Here is an 18,705-nt window from a genome sequence, read left to right as displayed (position 1 = left end):
GGCATTGTGCTTCCTGGGTCCAGTGTGGGCTGGGAGCTGGCAGACCGGGGGTTAGGCACCATGGGGCAGGCAGGCAGCTGGGGGGTCCAGTTCCAGCCATTCTTCCGTGAGCTTTTGTGCTTTTCCCTGGTGCTAGGCCCCAGGAGCAGAAACTGGGGTGGGGCGGCTTGTAGGTAGTAGCAGCTTGGCCTGTGATGCTGGGGGTCAGCTTGGCTCACCTGCTGTGGGAGAAAGCCCCTCACTGCTCTGCTCCCAGGTGCCAGCCTCAGGTGTGGTTTGACTTCTATACTTGGGGTGGGGGCAGCAGCACCAGCCAGGCCAACTGGGCCGTACGTGTTGCGTGTGGGGGGGATTCCAGCCTGCCCAAGGCTTGCAGTGGGGGGAAGGGCAATGCCCCTGCCCCCCAAACTACACCCATGGTGCCAGTGTCCATGACAAGAGGCTAGGGGTGAACGCTTGGCTGCTTCTCTACAGTCCGCATGGGAGCCCGGGGCCAGGGCTCTGGGCTGACGGACTAGGAGACGAGGCAGGCTGATAAAACTGCCAGGTCCTTTGGTAGAGTCTCCCCTTCCCTGGCTCCGTGGCAGCACGAGCCCCTTGCCGGGGCAGTGGCAGGGCAGCTGTGGTTGTGCTGGCCTGGGGGGCTTAATGGCTTCCTGGGAAAGCTCCCAGCCCTCATGTGAGGCCCCATCCCCCACCTGAAAATTGGGGTTTCAGCTCAACCCCTTTGTGACACGTTCCTCCATCCCACAGAAAGCGCCATTTTCCAGCCAAAAATGGGTCCCGGAGCCCTCCCCGGCCATCGCTGGTGAGGGCAGGCAGGCAGAGGCTGGCGTGCTAGCACCCGGGCCAGGCCTTGGAGAGCAAAGCCGCAGGTGGGAGATGGCTGGGCCCTGGCCCCACCTCGGGTTGGGGCGCAGGGAGCCAGGGGGAGGGTCTCGGCCAGGGCTGCAGGCTGGAGCCCTGGGCTGAGGGGTAGCGTTCGGGTGCATTCGCTGCCCGCTGCTGGGGACAGAGCTGCCCCTTCACAGCCCCAAGGGGAGGTGTCCGTAGGCGCTCTGGGAATTGCTGTGTGGGTGCTGGGGCTGGCTGGGCTGTGCCTGCCCTAGAGCTCAGACGGCAGCTGGGCGCTTTGGGCTGTGAGATGTTTAGCTGCCACCTGGCAGCACTTGTCCTGGCGAGGCGGGCTGCAGGAGAGCCCCAGGCCGGCCCCTCTGGGTCAAGGCTCTGGGCCTGGGACTCACCTGCTGTGGGACATGTTGGAGGAGGCTGGCTCCTGGCAGGAGCACCAGCCCTCTGCAGCAGTGCGCCCCTCACCCCGCCCGACTGCTTCCATGCCAGCGAGGCCCCTCCCCACGCTCGCGCCGCCCTCGGCGGCTGTCGTGGTTTCACACCCCCTGGACTCATTTCCAGAAATGGATTTCCTCCCACAAGGGCTTAAGTGTAAAAGCCTCAGCTGAGCGGGTTTGAGCTCACTCGTCGCCAGGGGGTTACTGAGAGCATGGATTAGCTGCTGCCTCGCTCTGCCGCTGGGCTGTGACCAGCTCCCGCGAGTAACCCCCGTCCCCTGCCCGGTATGAGCTGGGTCTCTAGGGCTCGAGGATGGGGAGCTGGGCCCTGAAGGTGGCTGGGGTAAGTCCTGCTCACGCCGGGATGTTCCTCACTTGCTCTAGAGTGAAAGAGGAAGCAGCCAGGGCTGGTGCAGACTTGCTCTGGGGAGCTGGGGGGAAGTAGGAGCGGCCAGGAGACCTGGCTGGGGATGAGGGCCGGCTCTCTGCAGTGGTTCGTTTGTTGCCTACAGGCCAACGTCTGGTTTCTCGGGCTGAGCTGCTGTTTGGTAGTGTAGGGCTGAGGGGCCCAGTTAGTGGACTCCTGATGCCCCCATGAGCCCTTGGCAAGTTTACAGGAAAACAGCTGAATGCAGTGATGCAGGCATCGCTTTAGAGCCCCAGGGGCTTTCCAGGAAAGGGGAGACGGGAGGAGAGAAAATGAAAGTGTGGGGGAGCCACCCACAGTTAACAATAATCGTACGTTCATTCATGCCAAGGGCCCTGGAGATCTTTACAAACTAGGATCACTTCCCCAACCCTAAAATGCAGCCACCTCTGGGCTGCAATGTGACAGCATTTGAACAGTGCACAAGTACCCCGAGCCAGCCAGCAGAGAAAGCAATGCCTGCTGTACTGTGTCGGGCTGAACAAACTCTTGGCGGCAGGCGCTGTGTCTCCACCCCACAGCACCCAACCCATCCTGCCCCGGCCGCTGAGTGCCATCACGGTTCACATGAGCAATAATGCGACGGTTGGAGCTATTGAGGTCACGGGCTGGGGTGTTTCGTGGGCATCCCTGCTGCTGTTGTCAGAGTCCACGGGCTGAGTCCTGTGTTTACTGCCGAAGAAAGGGGGCTGTGCTGGGGGGACGCTGTCTGTCCTGGGCTCCTGGCGGAGTCCTGCATCCTGCTGCAACCAGGGTTCACACTCGACGAGAGCCAGCAGGCTGACTCGGCAGGACACTGGGATTTAGTGCCTCACATCCCTTGGCATCCTCACCAGGGGGCTGGACCACCTCTGGCCCGCAGGCACGAGAGGCCCTCAAGTGTCCAACTCAAAGGTCACTTTAGAGCAAGCTACGGTGGGGTGGGACCGGGGTCACCTGGTGCAGGGGGCTGTGCTCCGCCTGGCTTGGGTGCCATGTGTCTGTGGAGCCGGGGGGCCGCTCAGTGCTCACTTGCCTGGGGCTGGGGAGGGAAGCAGCTGGCTGCCTGAGTGTCGGAGCAGCCTAGGAACGTGGCTGGGGGCTGCTCACTTCCCAGGGTGCTTCTGACTCCAGCCTCTGCTTGGGCGATAGGGCCTGGGACCACCAGTGGCGTTTCCTGGCCTGGAGCCCCTCCCTGCTTGTTCCCACAGCCAGCCCTCTGCGCACTGGGCCCACATTCGCTAGTGCTCGGGGTACAGAAAGGCAGTGACTTCAGCCCCTGCTACCTGCCTGGAAGGGCTGTGCTCGGGGCAGGATACTCCAGGCCCCTTCCATGGGCACCGCTCCCCACCTCTGCCCAGCCCTGCTCCAGCCTGGTTGCTTTCCTGCCTCCCTGCTGGGCCTGCCCAGCTCCCCTCTCCACAGCTCTGCCCCATGGGAACGGGGAGAAGAGCAGGAGCCCGTCTCTCTACCAGTCTCTGACAGACAGGTGGCTGACTAGGCCCCAGCTTGGCTCATTCATAGACACGTGCTGGCACCTGTGGGGCAACGCACGGGCTGGTCTCGCCAGGCCAAGGCCAGCTGCATCTGGCCGTAAATGCTCCATCATGCACCAGCTCATCAGGGAGGCTGAGGAGAGAGGGTCCCCGTCCTCTCAGCCCTGAATCACAGAATCTCGGGGTTGGAAGGGACCTCAGGAGGTATCTAGTCCAACCCTCTGCTCAACGCAGGAACAATTCCCAACTAAATCATCCCAGCCAGGGCTTTATCAATCTGGGCTTTAAAAACCTCTAAGGAAGGAGATTCCACCACCTCCCTAGGGAACCCATTCCAGTGCTTCACCACCCTCCGAGTGAAAAAGTTTTTCCTAATATCCAACCTACACCTCCACCACTACAACTTGAGACCATTGCTCCTTGTTCTGTCATCTGGTACCACTGAGGACATCCAAGCTCCATCCTCTTTGGAACCCCCCTTCAGGTAGTTGACGGCTGCTATCAAACTGGAGGGCAGAGCAGGGGGCACTCGGCTGGGAGGGGCGTGGGGGGCCTTGGGCTGCCACTGCCTGTGTTGGGGTGAGAGCTCAGGATGGGTCTCTCTGCTGGAAATTCACTTGAGCAGCACCTTGGGGTGATGGAGTGTGGAGTGCGAGGGGGTGACAAGGGCTAAGGGGAGGGACCGTGCAGCCACGGGGGGGCAGGTGTGAGCCTGTGGCGGCAAGGGAGTGTGGCCATGGCATGTGGCGTGGGGCTCCCGGTGTGTGAGATGGATGCAGCTGGCTGGGGCAGCGGGCCCGGCCCCATCCCTCACCGAGCAGGCACATGGCATGTTCCCCAGCGGGGAAACACGAAGGCAGTGGGAGCTGCCTGGGGAAAGATCACACCTCGACTCAGCAAGGCACCACTGACTCAGCGAGGGGGGCGGGAGGAGGGGCCCAGGCCTCCTTCCAAGGCTTCCGGCGCCAGCCACGATCTGATCATGGAGCTATGCAAATGGGCGAGTTCATGGGCAGGTTCTAGCACAGCTGTGACAGATTTAAGAGAAAATGATGCAGCTCTTTAATCGGGGCTATCTTCACCGGGAACTCCACCCACGGGCCAGAATCTCCAGGAATCCGCACCCACGTGGCGGGGCCGGCAGGGGCCAGCCTGGCCCAGCAGCCCCTTTGGGGAGTGGCCAAGGGCCTTTCTGGGGATAAGGGCGTCCCCTGCCATGGCACGGGGCTGGGGGGCTAGGCTCAGCACGTGGGCGAGGGAGAGCAGGTGCACAGGGGTTTGGCGCCGGCCCGCCTGGCGCTGCGGGAGCTGGATGCATGGGCGGGGAGGGCCAGTGGGGCCTGTGCTCAGCTGCCATCTGCAGGTGCTGGGAGGGCAGCAAACAGGGTCTGTTACATCCTTGCGCCAGGCCCGGGGCAGGACAGCCCCTGGGCACCAGGGCCAGGGACGGACCCAGCGGCAGCGAGGCACTAACAGGGTGTGTGCGGGTGGAGAAGTGGAGGGAACTGCCCCCTCCCCAGCCAGCTGGCCTGAGGGCCTGGGCCGCCGGCCCCTCCCAGCTGTTCCATGCCTGTGGTGCCCCTGCCCAGTGTGACAACACCCCATGTACCAGGCTCTGCGAGGCAGGCGTGTGGCCTTCGCCTAGGGGAGGGCTCTCTCCTACCCGGGGCCAGGGGCCGGGGTTGCAGGCGGGGTTGCGGCCTGGCCGGCAGGCTGGGCATGCAGCTGAGGGGGAAGGGAGTCAGTGCTAGAGCCCATGGGCTGGCCCCACGCCCGGTGCCGGAGTGTGGGCTGGCTGCCCCGCCGGAGCCACTCAGGGAGCTGGGGCAGCACGGTGGAGCTGGCTCGTATGGGGGTGTTGCCATCTGTAGTGCCTGGAGCCCCCTCCTTTCTGCCCCCTCCCCCGGTCAGGGCCCCACGCCAGGCACTGTACATGCAGCACCAAGCCTCTGCCCCGACGCGCTCGCACTGCGGGCTTGGTGACAGTCAGCTCGGGGGGGGGGGGGGGCGTAGCCCCCAGCACGACAGGCCCTGAGCCGCAGTGCGCCCCTGGGCACTAACCACTGAGCAGTACCAGGCCCTGGTGCCCCGCGGAGGGGCCAGCCCAGCCCAGTGGCCATGTCGCTGCGGGGCTGTCGGGGTGTGGTGCTCCCCGCTTCAGCCTGGCCCGGCGGCTCCGGGGCTGGCTGTGCAGTGTTGACCTACTTGGGCGGCACGTACTCGCTGCGATACCATCAGAGGCGAGGGGGAGCTGAGCCCGGCTTCCTCTAAGGGAGGAAATCACCTCAGCACCAAGGCAGAGATTACACAGGAGACTGACATTAACTGTCTGTGGCCCAGCCCGCCCCAGCGCGGCCCCCTCCCCCGGCCGTGGTCTCAGCATAACCCAGCAGAGCAGCTCGGGGGCAGGGGCTGGGTCCAGTGGGGCAGGGAAAGGCGAGGCAAGGAGCCCCGAGTGCCCCAGCCTGTGGGCACAGCGGGTGACACAATCATGTCCCATGGGAGGTCCTGGGCTCTCCCTGCTGCCAGCCCTTAAGGCAAGTGGCAAGACCGACGGGGTGACCGTGGAAGTGGCCGTGTGGAGGGGGCTGGGCCGCCCCACGCTATCCCACAATGCCAGGCACACGCATGGGCTGGTGCTGTCGCTCCCGCTCAGTGTCCCATGCCAGCCATTGAGCTCAGAGCTGCAGAGGCCCCCTTTCCCCAAAGCGGCCCCCATACCTCACCCGCCCAGGGGGGACGGGGAAATCACTGGCAGCACGAGACCCCCCCAGGTCCCTCTACAGCCCCTGAGCTGAACAGCCGGGAGCAGCCCCAGTGGCTCAGGGAGGTGGAGCTGCGTCAGCGAGGAGATGGTGCCGTGGGGGGACAGTCAGTGCCAGCGGGTCAGGGCCCTGGGGAGAGGCAAAGCCTGTCCCTGGTGGGGCACTTAGTGCTGCTGGGGCAGGACCTGACCATGATGCTACCCAGGACAGCAGCACACACATCCCCGCCCTGTCCTGGGAGGGTGAGGGGGGCCACGGCGGGGCTTTGCTTGTGGCTGCGGGGCGCACACTGGGCATAGGTGAGAGCAGCCTGGAAGCCCCAGAAGCTGCCCATGGTGTCACAGGGGCGGGGGCCTGGGCCCCATCCTGCATGGCACCACATTGCTCATGAAAGAACATAAGAACGGCCATACTGGGTCAGGCCAAGGGTCCATCTACCCAGTCTCCTGTCATCCGACAGTGGCCAGTGCCAGGTGCCCCAGAGGGAATGAACAGAACGGGTAATCATCAAGTGATCCATCCCGTCGCCCATTCCCAGCTTCTGGCAAAGAGAGGCCAGGGACACCATCCCTGCCTCTCCTGGCTAATAGCCATTGATGGACCGATCCTCCATGAACTTCTCTAGTTCTTGTTTTAAAGCAGAGCCATGGGGCCTGGTTCACACTCGCTGAGGCTGTCTCAGGAGTGCCCCGTGCAGCATGGCCGGCGCTGGCCGGTTGCTCCAGGTCTGGGTAGAGCAGGGTGGCCGGGAAGTAAAGTAGCAGCCAGAGACGCCCAGCTCAGACTGGCTGGGGGCCAGGTTCATGCTGCTGAGGTGCTGAGCTCGGCCCAGGGGCCCTGGTGCACCTCCCCTGAGCTGGGGCTGCAGGGCCCTGCTTTGTGCCGGCCTGACGGGGACCACCACCTGCTCTCTCCTGGGCTTGCCCTACACCTGGGGTGGGCCGGGCCCTGGGCCTGCGCTGGGGTATCCCCGGGCTCTCGCAGTGGCTCTGTGGCAACAGTGGGCTGGCCCCCCGGCGCTGACGAGCTGTGCGTTGGAGGGGATCCCTTAGCAGGCATGCCAGCTGCCCCTGCCCATGGTCATCACTTGGGCCTGCAGGCGGGGCGGCTGGCGCTGCAGGGGGCTGACTCCCACCCCGGGCGGGCGCCTGTACCCTGCCATGCCAGGGAGCCGGCTGCTGCCAGACCACACGCAGTCCCTCTTGGGATGGGACCCCTGAGGCCTGTGCCGCTGCCGCCTGGCTCCCAGCGGAAAGCAGGCTGCTCGTGTCCTGGCCAGGCCGCTGCCAGCCCAGCCCTGCCTGGGCCCTCCCCTGCCCTGCTGCTCCATATCACACCCCCACGGAGGTGGGTCTGGTCCCACCCGGTACTGAGTTCGGCTCTGTGGGGCGGCCATGGGGGAGCACTGGAGGCCCAGAAAGGCGGTAGCGTCACGCCTGCCCAGCGTCCTCCTTGGAGCCATGGCAGTGGGGGGCGGGGCCCTGCCGACAGCCTGAGCATGCTAGCTGGGCTGGAAGCCCCACTTCCGCTCTGCTGAGCAGCCGGCTGCCACAAGCACCGTGCCCGCCGATTCCTAGGAAAGTGGTTAGCTCAGAGCCGCTTACAGGAACAACTGCACCAGGCTGCTTATGCAACACTTTTCGGTGCCTTTTCAGTGTTAACCACACGCCCCGGTTCTCCTCCTTTACCAGAAGCAGTACCCATGGCAGGAGCCTGGCCTGAGGTCGCCCCTGCTTCCGGGCATGCACCTCCGCACCCAGTGTTCCCTGCAGTGGCGCCGTGAGCCAGAGGCCTCCAGAGGCTGCGCTGTGCAAATGCCACACACCCAGCGGCTGACACAGGCGGGGGAAAATACCCAGCAGGGGCTGGCAGGGGGCATTCCCAGGGGGAGGGGGCTGAGTGCTCCGGTGGGTTAGTCATGCAGTGCGCACCACAGCCGCCCTGCCGGGAAGGGCTCCAGGTAATGCTCCTCGGTGACAGCGTGGCTCCTAGTGGGGCTGTGCGGCCCCGGCCAGCCTGGCTCTGCCCGTGGCACTTGCAGGGGGAGAAGGGGGACGGGCAGCACTGCCTGAGAACACGTTCTGGGGCCGCTGCGTTGCTCATGCAGGTGATTTTAGTGCGAGCCTCATGGTATTTGGTGTGTTCTTAAAGCGCCAGCTCCTGGAGTCAAGTGACTGCTCAGCAGCTTGCCTTTCATTAACAAACCCAGCAAGTGTGCTGCCCTGCTGGGGGTGGGGCAGCACTGGAAACAAGCCCCAACGGCAGTCCACAGCTGCAGTGGCTGGGCCTTGACGTAGGCACATTTCAATCAAACTCAGGCCGCGAATCCAGCTGGGCTCTTGTGTCATCCATGGCCCCCGCCCGGCTTTCTCGCCTGACCCCGAGTGGTCCCCAGGGGGTACTTGGCACGCCCGCTACGCCGCACACAGCTAACCCTGCTCTTACATCAGCGGGGCTCCATCTGCAGCGTTGACAGCCCGCAGGCTGACAGGCAGGGCAAGCCTGGGGGTGGGGCATGCACCGGGTTTTCCCACCGCTCCTCACACAGAGGTTCAGGCCCATGTTTGTTCCTGGGCACAGGCCCATTGGAGCCGCAATCACTGGCTCCTCTAGCGGAGGGGCTTGGACCCCCTCACCTAGGCCAATTCGGTTTGGTTTCAAGGGCTGATCACGTACTACTGGTACAATAGCACCAGCTGCAATCAGCCCCCTGCCCCCCTCCCCATTATAGCAGGCCATGCACTGACCCTTAGTGAGAGACAGTCCCTGCCCCAAAGAGCCGAGGCAGACAAAGGGTGGGAAAGGGAAACTGAGGCACAGGTGCAGACAGTCCCAAGGTGACTTGCCCAAGGTCACCCAGCAGGTGTGGCAGGGCCAAGAATAGTGCCTAGGCCCCTGCAGTCCCAGGCCCCTGCCCTCCCCACTGGACTATGTGGCCCCCTTGGGAACGTGAAGAATGCATCTGACTCCTGCATTGCAGTGGGGGATGCGCCAAGGTTCCTTCTGGTGAAACCTCCCCCAGGCTCCAGTGCAACAGGGGTCACCCGGAGGGCAGCGATTGCAACACCTGCTGCTCTGGACTCCGCTGGAGCCCGGGTGGGACGAGGCAGTGGGCGCCGGTCAGCCTATCCCACCCTCGGCGCTCGTGCAGGGCTGGGCGCTAGCTACAAACGTCGCACCAGTGCCAGCTAAGGGAGCGTTGGCTGAAGGCTCCTCGCGCGCGCTAAGGCCTGGATACTTAGGCTGACCTGTGGCAGCCCCTCGGTTTTAGCTCTGGGCTCCCAGAGGTCCCGGGGCTGGCGGGTGCAGCAGCTGTGAGCCTGCTCCAGTCCCTGGCAATGTTCCCCTCTCTCCCCTAGGGCTTTCTGGCTGCACTGCTGCTGACTGGCAGCGGGTTCCCGTTGTTGGGCACCCCGAAGCCACGAGCGGCCGGGACTGGCAGCGAGCCCAGGAGGGCGAGGAGCCCGGCTGACTCTGCACTGGGGCTGCACCATCACCAGCAGCACCAGAGACACGTGGCTAGGAACAGCTGTGCACCTGACGACCCCTCGTACTCGCCAAAGCGCTGCTGCCAGAAGTGCCCGGCAGGTGAGGCTCGGCGGGCCCCCCGCCCTGCACAAGGCTTTGCCTGGCTCAGCGCGCGGAGTCCGGCCCCGTCAGCTGGGGAACTGAGGCACAGATTGGGTCAGTGATTTGGTGAGGTCAGCGCTAGGACCCGACTCAGGGCTCCCTGCTCGTGTCACTGCACGAGGCCCCCCCACCAGGAAAGCAATGGGGGGGGGCCAGGGCATTGCTCCAAACCACAGGGCACGCAGGTCAGAGAGCCCAGAAGGCCTGGAGGGACCGACCTAGTTAGCCAGCTGAGCCTCTGGGTATCCCGGGCGACCTCCCATCCCCACAGCGCCTGCGACTAACCCGCACGCTCATCCCAGCTGGTGCTGTTTGCAGGGAAGTTTATGACGTCTCCCTGCACGAGCCGTGGCAACGACACGACCTGCAAGAGCTGCCCGCCCGGCACCTACCTCTCCTTCCAGAACCTCGAGCGGGAATGTCGAAAGTGCTCCGAGTGCCAAGCGCAAGGTAAGACGCTGGGCCAGGAGCCCAGCCACTCCAGCCCCGAGCCGCCAACCTGTCGGCCAGCCCTTCCCCACCCCACTGGCCAGGGCCCTCAGGGGGTAGGAGAAAGCCTGGGGAACCTGGGCCCCGCTCTGAGAAGGAAGCAGCCCCCTTCCCCTCCCCTCCGCACAGAGGCCTGCTCAGGAAGCCTGTCCTGTGTTCAGCTTCCCAGCTCGTGCTGAAGAACTGTACCGAGACGAGCGACATCGAGTGCGGCTGTGGGGCCGGCCACTTCATGCAGTGCATGGACCCTGCCTGCAGAGACTTCACCTGCCAGGAATGTCGCCGGTGCAAGGGCAGGGCCACCCAGAAGAACTGTGAGTGTCCAGAGCTCTGCCTGCTGCCGTTGGAACCTGGCACTGCTGCCCGCACTGCTGTGCCTTCCACGCTGCCCCCTGCGCTGCCCCTGCCCGCCCTGCTGCTCCCACGCTGCTCCCTCACCTGCTGCCCGCACTGCTGTGCCTTCCACACTGCCCCCCGCCCGCCCCACTGCCCCCTGCGCTGCCCCCCGCCCCCCAGTCTTACTGCGCTGTGCCTGCCCCCCCAGGCTCGCTGTGGCCTCAGGCCGTGGCCCAGCTGGCTGAGGGAGGGTGGCTCAGTGGTGGGAGCACATCCACTGCAGCCTCCGACGCCCACACGGCCTGTAGCCCACGCTAGGGGCAAGGGAAAGGCTTTGCCTAGGCAAGCACCTGGTGGTGTCTGAGCCGTGTCTAGCAGCTCCCAGCCCTGTGTAGCCCGGGAGCGTGGGCCACACGCCAGCTGCTGAGCCCGGGCTGACGTGCAGCCTGCCGGGGAACACGCTCTACCCCCCCCCTACGTCCCCGTCGCGAGGGAGCCGCACCAGAGACCCGCTGCCCCCCGTGCTGGGGCCACTCAACTGCTGCTGGACCTGCCCCGTCAGCACCCTGCTGCCCTGGGCTCCCTCCAACAGACTAGGCCAGTCCCAAGAACCGCCCCCCTTGCCCCCGGGCCACACCCCTCTCCTCGCTGGCTGGCGCGAGCTGTGTGCCATGTCTTCCAGGTTCAGAGAAGGAGGATGCCCAGTGTGGGAACTGCCAGCCTGGCTTCTACCTGGAGGGCAGCGAGTGCCGAGCGTGTTCCAGGTAAATACCTTGGGATTTCTTGGTTTGCTTCCCCCTCCAGCTCTCCCATTAGACGCCCCCCCACTGAGCGGGATTGCAGCTACCCTGAGACCAGCAGCCCTGGCCCCCTGCCACTGGCCGGGCCAGAAAGCTAGGCCGGGGCGGCACGAGAGCACAGTGGCTAAGGCAGGGGGTTAGTGAATGCCCCAGGGCAGGGCCTGGGTTGGACTCTGAGGCACCCTGTGCCCCATGACACCCTCCTAGGGGATTTGCACCGGCAGATCTTAGCGCACTGGCTGCCGATGCCAGTACAGCTGTTAGTGAGGTGAGCTCTGTGCCCTGGTGCTCTCCCCGGCTCCCGCTGGCTGTGACTAGTTATGAGCCCCAGAATTTCACAGCAAACTCGTGCTGGGAAGTGCCTTATCTGCGATGTTCACCTGGCACAGTTCAGTCCTGGCTGACCACTCACACCCTGTCACCAGCCAATACCAGTCCCTGGGGCTCGCAACCCCCCCGGCATGACCCATCCAGCAGAACCTGTGTGTGCAAGTCATGGAACCAGGTGCAGACACCAGGGTGATGGGCTGGAGAACAGAGACTAGGGCTACGCTCCAGGTAACATAGGGCTCGTCTACGTGTGGCATTGTTCCTGATTGACTCCTTGGTCTGGAATCGGAGTGGCCACACGTGGAGCTGGTCAGGCACACCTAGTACACTTGCCATTCACCCCCTGCCTTAATCTGCATTAACGGCCATGTGTAGTCAAGCCCCTCTTCAAACCAAACAGCTGGCTGGGGTTGGGCACCAGGGAGCATGGGAAGGTCTCTCCAAAGCAGCCCACGGAACGTGGCAGGGCTGGCGGTGGGACACGGGCCCTGACAGAGCCACACTGGCGCTAGTGCCAAGACGCCCGTTCTCCCGGCGCTCTGGGAAAGGACAGGTTAGACGCCCACTTTCTGTTTCTCTTCACCGGTCTCCTCTGCAGCCAGTTCCCCGAAAAGTGCGGTGAAGGGTGCGGCGGGTCATGCGGTGGCAGCAGCCAAGGTAGGTGGGAGCGTGGCACATGGGGAGGTGCTGGCATCCGGTGCTGTGCTCAGGCACTAGTCTGGAGGGGGGCAGGCGCTGGCCCAGAATGTGCTCAAGGGATTGCGGGAATAGGGCTGCGGGCTGTGCCTGGCGTACAGGGCGAATGCAGGTCTACTTGGGGGGCCGGTGGGGGGTGGTTTGGGGCGGGTACTGCAGGGAGTCAGTGCTTGGGGAGGCCCTGCCTCCTCGCACCATTGCTTAGCCAGGAGCAGTGGTACCGAGCCCCCGGACCCCGCATGCTCGTCACCAGACCCCAGCTAACCTCACTGCCTCGGAGTGGCTCCATCCCGCCGGCTCACCGGGGCGGGGCCTGCTCTGAGCTCAGTCACGCTGGCAGAGAGCTGGAGTAACTAACTGCCCTGTGATTCCTGAGCCGGGCAGCCCCTTGTGTGCTGTGAGCTGAACTCCGGCCCTGCTGGGCAAGGCCCCGAAGGAGGAGAGAGCCCTTGGCCTTTCCTGGGCTGTCCCTGGCGCAAGCGGGGCGGTGAGCGGAGCAGAATGCAGCTGACTGAGCTGTAACCTCCTGGTCTTTGTTTCAGGCTCTGGGCTGGAGTACATCCTGCTGGGCCTCATGGGGCCCCTCTTCCTAGGAGCGCTCGTCATCTACCACAAGAGGAGGACGATCCGGAATGATTCCCCAGCAGCCGGTAACCCACCCGCACGCTGTCTTAGCCATTAGCCTCCCCCTTGTGTTCGACTCTGCGTTTTGCACAGCAGAGCCCCTGGCCCGGGCTAAGGGAGGCCTCGTGCCCAGAGCCCTGGGGCACTGACTAATGGCTCCGTCTCTCTCCTGGCAGGTGAGGCCGCAGCAGTGAAAGACTCGACGCTGCAGCAGGTGAGAGCCCAGCCCGGGCACATGGGACCTGGCCTCGGCCTAAACGCACTGCCCACGCTGCCTGCGCCCCTTCGCCCGCGCCATCGGCAGGGCCCACGCCCTGGGGTCTGGCTGCCCCTGCCCTGCAGCGCTAACACACGCTGCTTGGGGCGGCCGTGGCTGCTGGCCCTGCCCGTGCTGCGGCCTGGAGGCTGGGGCATTTGTAGCTGTTTATGGCTAGTTCAGATCCAGGTGAAGGGCCATAGTTCTCTCCTGCAGGCTGGTCATTGGCACTAGGAGATGAGTTTGACGGGTCTCAGCTAGTTCCCAGTGAACAGGTGCCCACCCCCGTCACTGGCAGCCTCAGCAGAGGGGCTGGGGACTGAATGGACGAGGCAGAGTTGCTTATTTCAGAGCAGTTTATCTTGACCTAGGATGTCTGCCCAGCCAGGAAGCCAGGAAATTCCTCCTCCACCCCCACCCCTGCCCCGGCCTGGCAGGGAGCTGCCCACTTGGCAGACTTCTCTCCTGTCCTGCTGCACCAAGCTGCTGGCTCCCCCTGGCCAAGAGATCAGGGCTTCCCTCGCAAACAGTGGCTTCTTTCTGTTCCAGGCCTCAGCGTGTCCGTCCGGAACCGTAGAAAAGCCCCCGGAGTCGCAGGGTTTGCTCCACCTTCAGGTCACGGAGGCATCGCAAATGAACGGCAACGCCTGTCCAGTCAGGCCCCTTGGCAGCCGGGACACCTGGGAGTCGCCCGCGGGGCCCCAGGACACAGCAAGTAAGCCACGCACTGCAGAAAGGTGCCTCGTGCCGCGGCACATGCAGCCACCCTGGCTGCTTGCCAACATCCCAGGCTCCCGCCCTAGGCACGGAGCTGGCACCGGCACATCAGACAGCTCCTCACTGGCTCTCCCTCAGCCTCTCCTTTGCTCCTGGCTGACGCTCTGTTTCGCTGTCCCGCAGGGCCCCTCCCTGGCGTGCTCCCGCAGGGCAGCAGGCTGTACGACATCATCAACACGGTACCCGTGCGGCGCTGGAAGGAGTTCATGCGGGTGCTGGAGCTGCACGACGGCGAGATCGAGGTGGTGGAGCTGGAGTTCGCCCACGTCCGGGACCAGCAGTACGAGATGCTGAAGAGGTGGTACCAGCAGAAGAACGCCACGCTGGAGTCCATCTTCTCAGCCCTGGAGCGCATGGAGCTGGCCGGCTGCGCCGAGGAGCTGAGGCAGCGGCTGCAGAGGTGCCCGTGAGCCTGCCCAGCAGCGAGCTGCTGACGCTGCTAGCCAGGGCTGGCTTCCCTGGCTGCCCTCCACGGGCTCTGACTTGGGATGGGAAGGAGAAGGCCTCTCCCAGGCCAGCGGAGCCAGCCCTGCTGTCGCTGCGGGCAGGGCCTGCCACGGCCTGGCGCTTGGAGGAGCCCTGTCAGCAGATCTGGCGGCTGCTCTACAACCAGGACCCTAGTGAGGGAGGGCAGCTCTATGAACGCCCTGAGCAATGCTGTGCCCGGGGCCAGCGAAGCCGCACGCCGCTCCTCTGCACAATGGCGGCACTGGGACGAGAGGGGACACACAGCAGGCGTCACCGCTCCCTCCCCTTGTAAGGAAAGCCTGCATCTCAGCCCGCGAGGAGCCGGGTGTGCGGATGGCAGCCGGGGAAGCAATGCACCCCTGGAGCAACAGACTAGGTGGTGGCAGCAGACCAGGGCAGGCAGAGGGATGGTCTCAGCATCATTGCCGCTGTGCTGCTGCTGAGTCACGCTTCCCTCGCCCGGCTCCATTTCCAAACGGGCCTCTCCAGGGGCACAGACACTGCCAGGGCTGGGGGGCAGAACCCCCGCCCCACAGGACGCAGGCCCTGGAGAGCCCTCCCCAGCTGTGCCCCAGGCACCTCTCCACAACCCCAGCTTTCCCTCTGAAGGGGGAATTGGGGTTCTTGTGGAAAGTCCCCCCGATCCTGCTAGGTTTACAAAGCAAACCCTGCTCAGCCGGCTCCAGGTGCAGGGCATGGAGCGTCCCCAGCCCTGGCTAGACTGAGCACCCCGGAGCAGCGCAGGGCTGGGGCTGGAGCCCCTGCCGGCAGCTTAGTGCTAACTCTCGCAGCTGAGGCTGGTCGTGTGGGCAGCTTCCTAGATCCCCGTGGCTAAGGAAGGGAGCGTGTCCCCTGGGCCCTGCCACTGAGTCAGGGCAGGACCTTGGGCCAGTCAGCTCACCGCTCTGGCCCCATTTCCCCGTGCAGGATGCTGCTAACCTGCGTCAGGCAGCGGAAGCACGCGGAGCCCCGGGGGCGAGAGGCACTGCCAGCAAAGGGCTGGTTCTAGTGTCAGGTCCAGGCTCCTCCGGAGGAGGGGGTCTCAGGGCCAAGCCAGATCAGAGTTGAGCTGAGGGGTATCCTGGAGCCCCGGTGCTGAGCTGGCCTCGTCCTGTGCCCAGCGCTGACTCGACAACACTAGCACCTGAAGCAGAGGGGTGACTCTGGTAGTGCTCCCTCTGGGCTCAGAGTCCCCTGGGACTCCACACTGCCCGCACCGGGGTCCCTCGCCTGGCGCCAGCCTGCTTAGCAACCCCAGGGAGATGGCAGCTTGTCCCATCTGGGAGCTGTTCTAGCGGGCCTTGCTCCAGGGCTCGCCATGTCTGCTGAAAAAGCACTTTGTGTACGTGCCTGTGTGGCCAAACTCAGGAAGAAAAGTCTAGCAACCAAAAATGCTGCCCCCCACCCCGGAAACAACATGCCTCTGGCACAGAGCCTTAAAGGGAAGGGAGGCTGAGTGGCACGGCCCAGGAGACCTGCTTTGCTGGCTAGCTACAAGATTCACCCATCACGTGGGAGCCTTTAAAAGCAGCCAGGCTCCATTACTGCCACCTGGGGCCTCTGCTGGCCCCAGGTGGGGGCAGGTTTGCCGATCCCCCGGTGGCCAGCTCAGCTGCGAGTGGCTTAGTCCAGCAGCCCCCTGGGGAGGGCTGGGGCAGCGCTGCTTGGGGGGATGGGAGCACTGTACCAGTAAGTATTGTTACTTATCTTCGGTAGACATTTTATGTCAATTATTTGTATTGCTGGTTCTGCCCTGCAGTAGCAGGGGCAGACCCGTTCTGTTCTTGTGTTGGAACGGGACGGGGCCTCTTCGGAGCTGGGGCCTGCCCCAGCGAGCTGAGGAGAGGTGGCAGGTTCGTACCTTATTTATACCCCATGTTGCCTTGAGGAAAGTGATCTGAATCGGTTACATGTCACACCCACGGCCGCTGCTGCGTGACCGAAACGGGGGCTCAGGTCTCCTGCGGGGAAGCCCTGCCTGGTTCTCTGCTGGGGGGGGGGGGGTGTTTGTGGTGGGGCAGGTCGTGCTGAGCCCCAGCGTCACTGAGCTCAGACCGTTGGTGCCCCAGCTCCTAGTGCTGGGGCTTCAGTGATCCCTGTCTCAATGGACGGAGCGGGAGGAGCAGCCAGCACCTTCCTGAGCAAGTATCTCTGCTCCAGCTGGGCCTGGGCGCACAGGCGCCTTGCCGCAGGCTGTGGCTGCGTGTGGACGGGGGCTCTGGAACGTGCCCGCAAGGAACGGCCGAGCTGTTTCTGGGGTGACTGGGACGGGGGACAGGGCTCGTCCCCTGTCGGTAACTGACAATAAATCACTGTGGTGTTGCTCAGTCTCAGGAGTGGCTTTTCTTCTGGGAGGGGCTGGAGGCTGGGAAATCCCCAGTCCCTGAGCTTGGGGAGAACCAGGTGCTCCCAATCACCTCCTGGTCTAAGGCACCAAGCGGCCGCTGGGGGGCACTTGAGATGCAATCCAGAGGGCTGGGCTCATGTTAATGCATGTGGCTAATTTTGTTAGTGGTTGGCTAATGATAATATTTGTTAACTAATTACAGTTAAATGAACTAGACTCAGCTCTGGGCTGCTCTTAATGAATTTAGCAAGCTGGCTCAGGGCAATTCAAACCCACTTCCTGGGGTTGCCTAGGTCCTGCTCTCTCCCCCTCGCTTGGCTTTTGGATAGAGGCAGGAATGCAAAGGGCCCAGCTGCCCTGCCACAGGACGGGAGGGAAAGGATGGTGCCTGCTGGAAGGAGTCCGTGGCAGGGGCAGATGCAATTGGAACCAGAAGGTCGGGTACCCCCGTGGGAGCTGACTCGAGGTTGTGTGTGTAGCAGAGCAAAGTCCTGGCCCTTGTCGCCTCTCCCAGAGTCTGTATTTAGATAACACCCATTTTACAGCTGGTGGGATCGGCCTTTGCAGGTCTGTTGTTATGAAGAGGCAGTGTCCAGTCCGTTGGGAGCAGGCTGGCGCTGGGAATCTGCACCCAGCACTGCACGTTCATAGCCAAAGCAAATCCACATCAACAGGAGGTAAAATCAAGGAACTAGGCAGAAGCTGTCAGGGGGTGTCCTGTGCCCAGGCAATTCCCTGGAGAAGGAGCAGGCCTGGAAGAGTCCTGCCCCGGCTGCTTGCTCCTGCCCTCGCCATGGAATGAATATTGGGGGCTGACTGAAGTCTTGGATGTGACCAAACTGAAAGCAGAGCTGACCCCCCCCCCCCCCCCCGCGCCCGGCTCTGGTCTGGTTTGCTGGTGTGTGCTTTCCCCGGGTGGAGTAAGGGTGGGCATCCCCTGCAGCTGGGGCCCTGTGCGCTCACCTTGGGCCTGGAAGTGACCTGCTGGAAGCTGCCCAGGCCCGGGGACTGGAGGGGGAAGGGTATTATTTATGTATTTATTTAATGTTATGAATGGATGTCTGGTGCCTTCTTCCTGAAAACAAGCCAATGCCCATCCGGCAGGGGCCGTGACAGACTGTGACTCACTGGGCAGGCTGCTCGGCCAGCCCCGCACTGAGCATGGAAAGTCCCCGTGGCTTTACAGGGCTGGCACCCACGCTCAGGCTGGCTGCAGGGTTACCAGCTAGCGGGGGCTCCCCACCCTGCCCAGGGTGCCAGACTAAGCACAGACCTACTGACTGGAGCCCAGGGCTTGGAAGGCAGGGCCCGGATCCACAGTGAGTGTTGGGGGGAAAAGGGGGGAGGCTTGGTTGGCATGGGCCTGGAAAGCCAGAGGAGTGGGGGGAAGGGAGAGTGGGGGGGGGGCAGATCCCAGTGGTGGGGGAGGGAGGGTTTGGGAAGGGGCCAGAGCTCAGTGGGGGAAGGAGAGAGTTGAGGGGGCAGAGCCCTGTGGTGGGGAGGGAGGCTTGGGCAGGGGCCAGTAGAGTGGATGTCGGGGAGGCGGTGGCTGGAGGAGAGCTGGGCCCAGCCAGGAAGCCTTGGAGTGAGGTGTGAGAAGCAATTTCCTGGCCACCCTCTGCAGCCTCTTGCCCGCGGCTTTAGCCTGCGACTGCGTCTGGGCCGTGCTCTGAGACCACAGGGGGCAGCGACCAAGCAGGCCTAGCATGGATGCAGGGGAGCCCCCAGGGCTTCACAACAGACCTCCCCCCTTCCCAGTGGGGGGAGAGGCTGCCCCAGGCGCAGGGCCCCAGGGTGGTGGGGAGGGCACACTGCCTGCACTGATGCTCTGGCACTGGGAGCGAGGTCTAGCCAGCTGGGGGCTGGTGTTAAGCACACAGGGCACCCAGTGGACACCTGGCCGGCGCTCGGGGAGCAGGGCCCGGAGCCGAGTGGTCAGAGCTCCTTGTGTGTAGGGGCGAGGGGGGACCACAGAAAGGAACAGGAAATGCCTGGA

At 64.1% G+C, this 18,705-nt stretch overlaps 1 protein-coding gene across 1 annotated transcript; it reads left to right on the top strand.

Annotated features, from left to right (window-relative positions):
• Positions 1–1,560: 1,560 nt before the first annotated feature.
• TNFRSF25 (TNF receptor superfamily member 25) lies at positions 1,561–16,282 on the top strand. The gene is made up of 10 exons (XM_054009364.1): positions 1,561–1,632; positions 9,316–9,544; positions 9,905–10,036; positions 10,237–10,389; positions 11,094–11,175; positions 12,140–12,198; positions 12,780–12,887; positions 13,038–13,075; positions 13,667–13,832; positions 14,018–16,282. The coding sequence occupies exons 1-10, from the start codon at positions 1,603–1,605 to the stop codon at positions 14,302–14,304; spliced, it is 1,284 nt and encodes a 427-aa protein (XP_053865339.1). The 5' UTR covers positions 1,561–1,602; the 3' UTR covers positions 14,305–16,282.
• The last annotated feature ends 2,423 nt before the right edge of the window (positions 16,283–18,705 follow it).

The sequence above is a fragment of the Malaclemys terrapin genome, chromosome 19 (assembly GCF_027887155.1).
Source record: "Malaclemys terrapin pileata isolate rMalTer1 chromosome 19, rMalTer1.hap1, whole genome shotgun sequence".
NCBI lineage: Eukaryota > Metazoa > Chordata > Testudines > Emydidae > Malaclemys > Malaclemys terrapin.
Note: the sequence above shows the minus strand (reverse complement) of the source record. Positions and strands in the feature narration are given on the sequence as shown.